Genomic DNA, 11,937 nt, shown 5'->3' with positions numbered 1-11,937 from the left:
TGATGCTCAACACTGTGCACTTTGTTATCCCTTTGCCCCAAAACTGCCCATCTCTCATGCTTATGCTGCTGAGGAATATTCATGTGTTGGGTAACAGAAATCATTTCATATTTGGGTCTAAGCATGAGTCTTTATTTCTTTCTTTTAGGAAACTGTATAAGCGCTACGCCTTCCTGCGCTGCGATGATGAGAAGGAGCAGTTTCTTTACCACCTGCTGTCCTTTAATGCTGTGGATTACTTCTGTTTCACCAACGTCTTCACAACCATCAGTGAGTGCTGTTTTGATTCCTGGCACAGCACAGCCCATCAACTACCAGTTCTGTATTGATGTGAGTTCACTGGGTAACATCTCTTCTCTCTCCCAGTGATCCCCTACCATGTGGTGGTTGTTCCCAGTAAGAAGCTGGGTGGCTCCATGTTCACAGCCAACCCTTGGGTGTGTGTTTCTGGTGAGCTGGCCGAGACCGGAGTTCTGCAGGTCCCCAGAAATACTCTGGAGATCACTTTTGAGGTTCGTGTCAATTCTCAGATAAAGGACAATTCCGCTGTATTATAACGTGGGTTTTAATTTTGTAGTTTAGTTTCTGAGGGTAACGGTGTTCTCACCAAAGTGAATGCTGCAACCAGGGAACATGACGAAGTCTTAACCCCCGTGTCTACGCAGAAAGCGTTCCAACTGCATGTTTGAGTTGTTATTGTGTCTGACAGAACAACAGGCTTCTATGTTAACATATACAGTTGTCTACACTGCCATTGTAACAGCTAAATAAAACTGTGCTGGATGTCCATATTTGCGACCTGTGGTGTATTTATAAGCTTCAAGTGTATTGGTCTTCATTTTACTCGTGTAACTACAGTCATTATGTTTTGGACTCTGAGCACCTCCAATTGGTGGATGACCTACGCTCAACACTGTACCTGAACGCCTCCTGTGTAGACACAGGCTGCGCTTGGTACCGTGTAACAGGGCAAGAAACACGATTGACTAAAAGATCAAAATGAGCAAACTGTTTAGCCAGATTATCTAAACTACTTTATTTGACTTTGAAATGGAAACTCTCAAAAATGACTAATATCACCGAAAATGGTGCATCTAGGAACTGTCCAAGTTGTAAACTGTATTGGATGTTTCAAATGGACAGTTTGGTAATCATTTCACTGGTCACCATTGTTTTCTCATCCATAAAAGTTTGGTGAGGTGTTGATTTGCTTAAAAACTTGTCTCATTATCTGACTCCTTATGTTCCTTTTCCTTTGTGGTTTCTTTTTTAGTAAAAATGATGACCAAAACTGTAATAACTGTAATTGTCCTTTAACAATAGGATTTGATGTCTTGTGTTGTGAATGTAATTGTTGGTTTGAGTGTTTGACATCATGTGGTTTCCTCTATGTCAGTGCCAGAACCTGGGCAAACTCACCACGGTGCAGATGGGTCATGATAACACGGGGCTCTACGCGAAATGGCTCGTGGAGTACGTTATGGTTCGCAACGAGATCACAGGGCACACGTACAAGTAAGCTTACTTCATGAGGAAAACTGACCTAATATTGTGTTGACCAGACGGTTGTCAAAAGATGAACTTAATGTGCTCATCTAATAGGTTTCCATGTGGCCGGTGGTTGGGGAAGGGCGTGGATGACGGCAGTCTGGAGAGGATCCTGGTGGGAGAACTGATGACCCCCAGCACGGAGAATGATGAGAGGATGTGCCGCACACCCCCAATGCAGCAGTCACCAGGGATGATGAGGAGATTCGTTACCATCTCGCCAAACAGCAAACCAAGTAAGTTTCTCAGCTGCATAACCATTTATTCATCTGTACGAGCTCCTAATGTACACGTTTTGTTATATTCTATCTCTCTGTTGTCTTAAAAGCAACTGCTTGTATTGTCTCACAGCATCCGTATTTGCCTTTTGTTTTTCCCTCATCCAGAGTTAAACACAGGTCAGATCCAGGAGGGAGTGGGAGAGGCCATCAATGGGATTGTGAAGCACTTCCACAAACCGGAGAAGGAGGTGAGAGACTGCAGTCTAGACAGGCCCAAACATGTAGTTCTATTATTTATCACAAATGAAGAAAAGCAGCTGTCTGCTCTGGTGTTCCCTGAACAACCCCCCCCCCACACACCTCTGTAACGGTACACTACGTGGTACAATTCAGACATAATAAAGAAGAATTTATGCTGTTTTTTGAAAACTGACCTCATTTCCTGATCATTTTTTCTGGCTTACTTGTTTTTTCTCGTGTTACAGAGACTAATATAACATATCACTGATAATAATTACACACTAAGGCAGGTGGAGTTATAACTGCAATTCAGAGGAGATGCCTATTAAGGATTTATAGATGAAACTTAACCGTTGATTATAGGCTTTAATAGTCACTCATTGTAGTTCAAGCACAAAGAATGTCTACAGGGAAATCCCCTTCACTCCTCCTCCTTAATGGACTGTGTGAACAATGGAGGGAGGCTGCTAAGGACAAAACATATTTTTTTTAAATTGAAATGTGCTCCATATTGTGTTTTGTGTCTGTTACTATCTATAGAATCACGTATAGTGTTCCTGTCATGTCACACATGATGACCGGCTTCTCTCATAATCACTTTTACGCACAATTTCAAAAATCAACACTCAATGAAATTCTTGTATCTTTTATCACAAATTGAAATGCAGTTTTCTCTCCTCATGATGATTTTTATTTGAAGGTTGTTGTTTTCCCTTGAATTGAAATATAACCTGTGAGAAAGCTGCAAGATAGTTGTTAGCTGGTTTGGTATGTTTTGGATTTTTAGATGAGTGCAGAAAAGTGATCCATTAAATTCTCATTTGCAACAAAACAACAGCTTTTATTTAATATAAAATGAACTAACTGCATGTATGTGTGTCTCCACAGAGAGGCAGTCTGACCCTTCTTCTCTGTGGGGAGTACGGCCTCGTCTGGGCTCTGGAGCAAGTTTTCCAGCATGGTTTTAAATCCCCCCGACTCTTTAAGAATGTCTTCATCTGGGACTTCTTGGGTAAGGGCTCTGAACTCTTACACCATGCAAACTCGAAGGGTAAACAGGAAAAACTATGTGTCTTCATGAAGGACAGAAGCTTTAATGGAATGCAGATGGAGTCATGTTTTAATGGTTTAAAAAAACAAAACTTCCATTAAAACTTTCACCAGCAGCACGTTGTAGTTCCTGATCAACCAGTCCATACGGGCCCGTATGGACTGGTTGATCAGGAACTATATCGCTGCCTGTGAGCAGGTGTGCTGTGATGCACGATTGGTTTTGGACATCATATTGATACCGGTTTTTTTTACCTCTCAAAGAGGGAAACAACAGTGTAAACAATGTAATTTTAACATCTAAACCATATTCGTGTCAGCTGGACAATATCAGTGGAGGAAGGCCTTGAGGTCAGATTAAAAACCTCAGGGAAGTCAAATAAGTTAGACTTTGTGTTGAGATCTTTTGTCAGGCAATACAAACATTTGAAGATCACCTTTTATGGATGAATTATTGCCCTGAGTTGTCTTTTAATTATCTTGTGGTTTAACAGAAAAGGCACAAGTGTACTTTGAAAGTGCCGAGCAGCGGGAGGTGACTCCAGATGAAAACTGGCAAACCAGAGTGCACCACTTCTGCCGCTTCATGCGCGCCATCAACAACACGTCCAGAAACATCGGCAAGGACGGGAAGTTCCAGATGCTCGTCTGTTTGGGTGCAAGGTGGGCCGGCAGCACGCACTCACACTGAAAGCGCCTTCAAATGTAATGAACTTTGTGAACATTGGTTGTGGTTTGCATAAGAAACTGATACAGCTGTGGATGCACTGCTCTGTATGCCACCCTGTATCATAGCCTGAACAGGTCAAGTGACAATGATCCTTGAAGCATCTGATCTCATTTGATTAGTTCTTCCTTCCTGTTCAAGAGTGTTTGCCTCTTCAACAGGGAACATGTGTTTTTATCTTTTTCAACTCATGACTCTTCTTTTCAAAACTAATAATACGGCCAGTAAAGAATCAAAAATGTATAATATTATCGACAGTTTTGATAATTGAATGTTAATGTTATTTATCAACCACATAAAAGGCCAAAAAAACGTATTCCAGCTTCTCAAATGAAAACATTTGCTGCTTTTCTTTGTTTCATACACTGGATGTGTTTGAGATTTTGACTTTTGGTCAGACAAAAAGTAATTTTAAGACATCATCTTGGCCACTGAGACATTGTGATGATATAAGACGGAGACATTTCATTATTTTCTGACATTTTGTCAACAACTATCCATCAGTTAATAAAAAAAACAACTAAATAATGAATAAATAATGAAAATATTTACAGTGTAACCTGGTCTTCTCTCACTGCAAGTTTTAAATCATTTCAAAACTGTCAGACTCTAGTGTTAAGCTGCCCTGTTGTCTCTAAATGTGTGTGTCTTCTCTCAGGGATCATTTGCTGCATCACTGGATCGCTCTGCTCGCAGACTGTCCAATCACTGCTCAGATGTACGAGGACGCCGCACTGATTAAGGACCGCTCGTTGGTGAACTCCCTGATCAGAGTACTACAGACTCTGCAGGAGTTCAACATCACCCTGGAGGCTTCGCTTGTCAAAGGTGTTGGTATTTAAAACAAACCAACTGCCCACCAGTTATACTTGACCAGGAAGATCACTGGGGACCACTAAAAAGAATAACTGAACCTTTTATATGCAGGAACAAAGGACACTTTCTGGCTTATATTAAAGCTACTGTTACATTTGCCATATATTAAGTGCAATGAGCCTTTCAAGATATGTTGTTATTTTTATCCTCAATGATGTTGCCATTAGATGTTAAAAATATGTTTTCTATTATGAACCATGATTTTCACATTACTGATGATGACCTACTTGTGCTATAATGTTTTATTGAAAGCTAAATATTTTCATTGTTATCGTGAACTGCTGACAATGGCTATATTTAAGGGAAAACAAGGATCAAAACTGTTAATATATTTTCAGAGAAAAACAGTATTATTTTGTTAAGTCAGTCAAGTTGCTTGCTCTGTTGTCAACTCCGATTTCAATGTCATAACGCAGAGCTTGAAGCAAATGATGTAGAAGTATGCTTTATAAGTATGTGTATGGCAAGGAGGTTTGTAGAGTGGAAGATGATTCACCCACATAGGAATAAAAAGGCTGTTACATTTGGGCCTTTCCCTGACAAAAGAACAAGTATGCAAATCTTTTACTTGGAACACCTTCAGTGGAGAAAATGATCCTTCCTGCATGATATTAAAGACTCTGTGGCTTAAGCCTGCATCCAGTGATAGACAGTATATTCAGTGGGATAAAGGACAATACTCCAAGTCTTGTGTTCAGGACACAAGTGTTCCAAGAGATGCTTGACCCAGCTTTCTGTGCAAAGTGGATCACAATGACAGCCTTCATGTAAATACCTGCAACTATCCCTTTGCCCTACCATTATTCCAGCCCTCACACTACATCTGCCCTCTTCTCTGAACAGTGTGATCTCAGTAGAGTCCTCGTGATAAAGGATGATCTCCTGCTTCCTGTTGAGGAGCAGAAAGGACTGCTTTTCCCCCCTCTCCAGATTTTGTCATCATGGTTTCTTGCTATGCAATATCCACAAGAGAAAAATCTAGATATCCCTGGACCCTCCTCTGTTATATACATTGAACTTTCCTGTGCAGAACAACAGATTTGATATGTGATGGACTTCTTTTCTGTGCCAACAATGTCTGGAATGACTGTGTTGTACTCGTTGGTGTACGACCCACACATGAGCATCTTGGGAGATATATATTTTTGTTTTCCAATACAGTTGTACATTTATTGACATAGCTGTGTAATGTAGTGTTTACTAAGTGAGCAACAGTGTACAGTGTAAAAATATATTAAGAATAAAGCATCTGTAATGCGTTCAAGTGGACTTTCTTGTATTAGTTGTTCATGAACAAGTTTATATTATGTGCTGAATGAGCTGCAACAACATGTCGTGCAGTAAAAATATTGTCTTACACTTTATGGAGCAAATGATTCCATGATGATAAAGATATTTCGACTAATTGTCGATACAACATTGTTCGTTGCAGCCCATGTCTGATCTAAAGTGGCTGTTGGTCAGCTCTTGCTACTTAATAGTAGAAAATATTTTTTTTTATATAAAACGTAATAAAATACTTAAAAGTAGCATTTAAAGTAATATATCACGTTAATACAGTCGTAATTTAAGTGCATTAGCGTTAAAAAAAGAAAAGAAAAAAGAAGCTCTTTATTGGTACGCTGAATGTGCTTTCTCAGCTGAGAAAATGTAAACAAACTCGTTCGCGCCATGTCAAATGGCCGTTTGTCTTTCAGGCCTCAGTCACGGTGGTTTGTGGGATTTTGAGTTTAAAAACAGGCCGTTAACACTTAACGTGCGACGCAGTCTCCCGCTTCTTGACTTCGCTTCCCGTCATGCATGTCTTCCGAAGTGTACGCGAGGACCGCAGTGATTGGTTGAATCCAGGTTCAAACCCAACGGCTGCATCCCTTATATGGTCATCCCACGCTCCATCTTTCATTCCGGCTTTTTATGCAAATGACATTCTAATATCCAGCTGTATGCAGTAGTAGTAAGAGCATGCGCAGTGGGCGAAAAGAACACGGCGAAGATTCAAAGTTTTTGTTCAGTAAGTGCGCTGTTATTTCTCTTGTACAGACGTAACATTTATGCCGATTTTTACTCATTCGTTACGAGCGCCGAGACTCGCGTTGACGTGGTAAGATCGTAAACTGCCGTGTGCGTTTCCAGTTGTTGCGAGCTAAGTGTGTAAAGACTTGTCGACAATGGGATAACGTGTAAGTGAACGAGAGCGTGGCGTGGTAGCAAGTCGGCTAGCTAGCATGCTAACAGCTAACAACAATGAACCGTATTTGGCGCTCCAGCGGGCAAAAGTTGGGATTTAAAGGGAAGGATGTGTTCACTGTAACTTTTTGCATTTGAATAGAATTTTTTTTTTTTAACAACATGCATAAATTGCGGCGACCTGATAAGGGTGCGTGTTATTTAGACACGCGTAATTTCAACGAATAGCCCGGTAGCTTTTTGTTTCTTCACTTCACAAAAAGCGCCGCTTGCCCCGCTTTTCGTTTCGACTTTTTGCACCGCGAAACAAATTTGCGCCCAAAAACAACGTCTGAAAACAAATATCTTCACGGCAATTGCGTTTGAAAAGGCGCCAAAATGTCCAATTCCGCGCACCCGTGTGCGGAGAAAACCAGCGACTGCCCGTGAGTTGAACGGTGGTCCGGTTGTGGGTGTCGCGTCACGGTAACCTGACGGACGGTCTGAAGTTCAGCACGCAGCTCCACATGCAGAAGTTCAGCCAGCTGCTCCCTAAACTCTCTTGTTTCTGGGATAACAAGGTTACGACCTTTCGAGGGACGTCGGTGTTGTTTTGTTTTTGCGGTGTTTCGGTGCTCCCGTGACTCGGCTTTAAATTCCTCAACATACTTGAATGCGGCCGTTTCTTGCGCCAAATGTAGTTACGTTTTTTTTTTTTTTTTTTTTTTTTCTCCCTTCCCCCCCCACGTATATTTGTCCACGTATTTGTGCACTGTTTACTTAATGCACAGAAACTTTAAAAGTGTGTTCTTGTAGGATTTGTTGTAGTTGTGGGTTAAGAGCAGTGTGTGTGTGTGTGTGTGTGTGTGTGTGTGTGTGTGCGCGCGCATTAAGGGACCGCCCCCCCTCCTCCAGTCTGCAGACATCCGCGGTGCTTATTACCAGGACAATAAACCCACCGTGTCTTTTCCACTTCCAGGGTTTTTCTTTTGCCATACCATCGACCCAACAACTAGACTATGTTTGGCTTCCACAAGTCAAAGATCTACCGGAGTATCGACGGCTGTTGCATCTGCAAAACCAAGTCCTCCAGTTCACGTTTCACAGACAGCAGCCGATATGAGGAGACGTTCAAGCTGTGTTTCGGGTAAAGCTCTGATCCATTCATTCATATCGTGCGTTTGTGTTTTGTGTTCATCTGTGTATTATTGCTTGTGTGAATGATACTGGATTTCCATCCGAACTTTATTAGTGACACTTTGCATGGTGTCTTGTGTGCTTAAATTGACGTTTAGGCTCTCGGAGGACCGTGTTGGAGACATCTGCAACGCCTGTGTGTTACTGGTGAAGAGGTGGAAGAAGCTGCCTCATGGCTCCAAGAAGAACTGGAACCACGTAAGTAATAGTGAGAATCATATTTGTCCCTCATACTTGACGTGCTGACCGTTGTTAACTGGTGTTTGGACCGACCTGGCTCTCAGGTGGTGGATGCCAGAGCTGGTCCGGGCTTTAAGATGACAAAACCCAAGAAGATCAAGAACAGTGATGGGAAGAAGAAAAGCAAGCTAAAGAGGCTTCACAAGTTAAAGAGACAAAGTAAGTCTTTTGTAAATATTAACTGGTAATGTGCATGTGCTGGCAGATTAGGAATGTTTTTTTAATATCTTAATTTTTATTGATTTAAAGTGAAAGTGTAGTGAATGCTCATGAAATGTGTGTAATATCACAATAAAACAAATATTTGTAATTTCATTGTCAATTTTGGATTTGGCCTTCTTTGACTACCTGTTCAAAAATGTCTATGCAGCAGCATCTTGTGTCTCTCTGGGTTAGGACACACACTGTCTGCAGCAGGTAATGGTTCAGGAATAAAATGGTCAACATGCAGTCATCTCAACAACTCATCAGTCATCATTCAAATTAATTGGGAACTTTACAGATTGAAAAATATTATTCACTGACTCCAACTTTTCAAATGAGGATATTAGATTTTTTTTTTTTTTTTCTCATGATTGTAAATTTAATACATTTATTTTTTTGGTCTGTGCATTGGATGAGGTGGGCAGATGAATTCCTGCCTTTAATGTAGGATGACAAAAAGCTGCAGATTTGTACATTGAACTTGGAAGTGTTTTTGGAGTTTTTATTTGAAAATGACTTATTATTCAGATAGTTGCTGATTAATCTTCTCCAACATTTTATGGGATGAATGCTGGATTTCTCTTTTTAAGAAAAATGTGCAGATTCATTCATAATGGACATAATTGGTAGTTTGTATGTAGACCATTCGTTGTTTTACTTCATACTACTTTGAATTTATTTAATGCAAAACTTTACAAAAACATATTAAATGTATGTGAATTTTCCAAATAAGTGTTAGTTGAAAAGTAAATATCATGATGGTGTTTAACTGTCTCCTTTTTTCCCCCCAAGCAGACTCTGATGCCCACAGCACAACCTCCAGTGTCTCTCCCGCCCAGTCTCCCAGTTACAGCAACCAGTCAGATGATGGCTCAGACATCGAGTCCAAACAAAGACGCTCAACTCCCTCCATCTTCTCCTTCTTGGACCGTTCCTACTGGAAAAGGTGAGCTACTGGGTTTTAAAACATGACGGGACAAATTTATAAAAAACAACTTGTCCCGTTTGAATATTATGAATAATTCAAGAGTGGTTTCTTTTTAGGCAAAAGGTGTGCTGTGGGATTGTCTACAAGGGTCGGTTCGGAGAGGTGATTATCGATCCCCGACTTTTCAAACCCTGCTGCAGCCCCAAAAAACAGAAGACACTGACGTCCCCACAAGTGGCCGCGCACTTGCCGGACACGCTTCCTCCGCAGCTCCCAGAAGACATGAAAGAAACCTGGTGAATGCTTTTGTTGACTCCCTGTAGGGTTATCCACGGCATCTGCCTGGATTTGTCTCCAGTGGCAGACCTCTCATTTCCACTCCTTCAATTAGAACACTTAGTTAGATGTTTCTTGTCTACATAATTTTCTTTTTTTACAAGGGTATTTTTTAAACTTTTGTATAGAATTGATTTTTTTTTAATTTTTAATTTTTTTTTATAGAAAGCTAAAAAGGAAAATGAAAAAAAAAACCTTACGGGCATTAGTTTTATTTATAGGATGAGGAGACCAATTTTGTTAGAGCTCCATTTTTGATTCTGAATTGTTTGTGATTATTTTGTATCAGGTGATCTGCTTGTTGTACATATTTTGTCACTTTTTCATACATATCAGGACTGTTCTATTTGTTTTCACAATTTGTCAAATTGTAAGTGCATATGAAAGACACCAGCTATTTCTAATACCAGCTTTTTTTTTTTGTGAGCATGGGAGTGTCTCTCCAACTGCGTTGTTTTGTCCCGTCTTTTTGCTCCACGTGCAAATGCGCAATACTGTAAGATTTTATTTTTTGGGGGGTACACCAAGGGCTTTAGTAAAATGATCTTCAATGACTTAATGATATTTTAATGTTTAATATAGATAAAAATACATTATCTCTTGGACATGTACACAACTTAAGCATGCCACAAGTTTGAAACACTCCATTTTCATTTGTTCAGCAGTTTGTGCACATTGACTCGGGTAAATGTGTTTAGACCATGCATGCAGTACGTCCCTCTGCCTTTTGGAATGACAAAAGTGATTTATTTATTTATTTTATACAGTTTCCAATGAAATGGCAGTGCATGATGTAAAGCAAATGTTTTTAAAATGCATTTTGTAAATACAGTGTTTTGGCTCCTGGTACATCCAAACTTTTTTAAATTACAGGAATGGCAAACCACTACATTTGTTAAGAACTGCTTTTGTGTATCCGAAAGGTGCTGGAAACTTACTGTACTTTTTACACTAGGCCAGTTTTATCACATTTTCACATCTCATTTCCTCAGACTCATTTCTCTAAAGGCATACATTGCTGTACTTTACACTCTGTACAGAAATATGTGCAAACTGCAGGGAAAAGTAGAAGCTGAATTGCAGTATTCCTGCTCAGAAAGGGGACATACAGGAAACACAGTTACTCTCCATTTTAAATCAGAACATTGCTCTTAGAGAAATGTCTTTGTGATTGTCATTATCTTTAGAAGCAATTGTCAAAAGTTCAAACTATGCAGACATTTTGAATGTGATTAGTGCTCTGGGGTTGTCTATCACTTTTGCTTTTATAGTTTTAAGTGATAGATATTTATTCAACCAAATTGGCTTGTAAAAAGCAACCATTATTTCAGCAATAATGTTACATTTTCATTAATCATTAATGTCTCAAGATAATTATTATGTATGTCATGTTAAAATAACGCTCAGATTGCACAGTTTTTGCCTTTGTGCATACTGTCTGAAATTAATACTGTAGTGACAACGGTTGCTTTTGTTTTTCAATATTGTAACCAATCTCAAACTAAATGAATTGACAGGCAACACTGTGTAAAGTTGCTTGATATTTAAACTTTTCTGCAGCAGGGTAGTGAAATGCTGAACACGTTTATGATTCTTATTAAAAGGAGAAATGCTGCTTCCTTTTAAGCTGGAAAATAAGCTTGTTTTATTTTTTATCCTTAGGGAATTGCCATATTATTTTTGCGAGGTACATTTTGGGATGTGAGATGTGCCTTAATGAATTTGCTGACGTTTCCATTATAATTCTTATGTAATTTATATTTATTTATTACAAAACCTTTTTAACTGCAATTTTGAGATAACTGGTGTAGAACCTTTCAGAGAGTCTGTTTTTAATTTTGTGCACTTCTTTTGAACATGCAATGTATGTTTGTTTTTTAATGCTTTTTATACTGTACCACAAAGTAGATCTGTATTATAATAAAAACAAAATTAAAGAACGACATTTGCCTGTGATTATTCATCTACACCGGTAGGTGGCGTACAAGAGCTACAAAGCAAACAATATTTAACGAACGAGGCTCCGTCCGCTGAACATGTGAGTTTGCTGTGGTTTTAGTATTTTCTCACTATTCGGTTGTAGGTGTCCACTGTTGTAACCCCGTTAGTTGTGGTTGAAGGTTGATTATTGAATCTAATAAAAATCCACAAGGTCGCAAGTTTCCTTAAAAGCGGTGTTTTAATAACATCAAAGCACTGCATGT

General features: G+C 39.6%; 2 protein-coding genes across 7 annotated transcripts in view; both read left to right on the top strand.

Annotated features, from left to right (window-relative positions):
* The window catches only part of dennd5a (DENN/MADD domain containing 5A), a 30,763-nt gene extending 24,843 nt beyond the window's left edge, over positions 1 to 5,920 (top strand). For all 4 annotated transcript variants that reach the window (XM_069693417.1, XM_069693416.1, XM_069693419.1 and 1 more), the window contains 8 exons: positions 149 to 270; positions 367 to 512; positions 1,397 to 1,515; positions 1,603 to 1,784; positions 1,935 to 2,017; positions 2,898 to 3,021; positions 3,554 to 3,722; positions 4,445 to 5,920. In XM_069693417.1, the coding sequence (XP_069549518.1) occupies positions 149 to 270; positions 367 to 512; positions 1,397 to 1,515; positions 1,603 to 1,784; positions 1,935 to 2,017; positions 2,898 to 3,021; positions 3,554 to 3,722; positions 4,445 to 4,628 (1,129 nt within the window). In that variant the 3' untranslated portion in view covers positions 4,629 to 5,920. The remainder of the gene's footprint in view (positions 1 to 148; positions 271 to 366; positions 513 to 1,396; positions 1,516 to 1,602; positions 1,785 to 1,934; positions 2,018 to 2,897; positions 3,022 to 3,553; positions 3,723 to 4,444) is intronic.
* A 705-nt stretch (positions 5,921 to 6,625) lies between these two features.
* sinhcafl (SIN3-HDAC complex associated factor, like) lies at positions 6,626 to 11,676 on the top strand. Of its 3 annotated transcripts, none has more exons than XM_069693415.1 (6): positions 6,626 to 6,673; positions 7,808 to 7,975; positions 8,124 to 8,223; positions 8,310 to 8,424; positions 9,265 to 9,415; positions 9,514 to 11,676. In XM_069693415.1, exons 2-6 carry the CDS (start codon positions 7,848 to 7,850, stop codon positions 9,695 to 9,697), a joined length of 678 nt encoding a protein of 225 aa, XP_069549516.1. In that variant the 5' UTR covers positions 6,626 to 6,673; positions 7,808 to 7,847; the 3' UTR covers positions 9,698 to 11,676. The 3 variants fall into 3 exon arrangements, with proteins under 3 accessions (XP_069549516.1, XP_069549513.1, XP_069549514.1); XM_069693412.1 differs by having other exon boundaries at positions 9,262 to 9,415; XM_069693413.1 differs by lacking the exon at positions 6,626 to 6,673 and adding an exon at positions 6,771 to 6,842 and having other exon boundaries at positions 9,262 to 9,415.
* Positions 11,677 to 11,937: the final 261 nt, after the last annotated feature.

Source organism: Brachyistius frenatus, unplaced genomic scaffold (assembly GCF_029030835.1).
Source record: "Brachyistius frenatus isolate BFR_SWC_R1_liver_20210118 unplaced genomic scaffold, ASM2903083v1 Contig_15, whole genome shotgun sequence".
NCBI classification, from domain to species: domain Eukaryota; kingdom Metazoa; phylum Chordata; class Actinopteri; family Embiotocidae; genus Brachyistius; species Brachyistius frenatus.
Note: the sequence above shows the minus strand (reverse complement) of the source record. Positions and strands in the feature narration are given on the sequence as shown.

Bases quoted from the DNA above. Each gene is read 5' to 3' on its own strand.
- sinhcafl (XM_069693412.1), top strand. From the start codon at position 7,848: ATGTTTGGCTTCCACAAGTCAAAGATCTACCGGAGTATCGACGGCTGT. The intron at 7,976-8,123 runs GTAAAGCTCTGA...ATTGACGTTTAG, and splicing joins ACGTTCAAGCTGTGTTTCGG to GCTCTCGGAGGACCGTGTTG. The intron at 9,416-9,513 runs GTGAGCTACTGG...GTTTCTTTTTAG, and splicing joins GACCGTTCCTACTGGAAAAG to GCAAAAGGTGTGCTGTGGGA.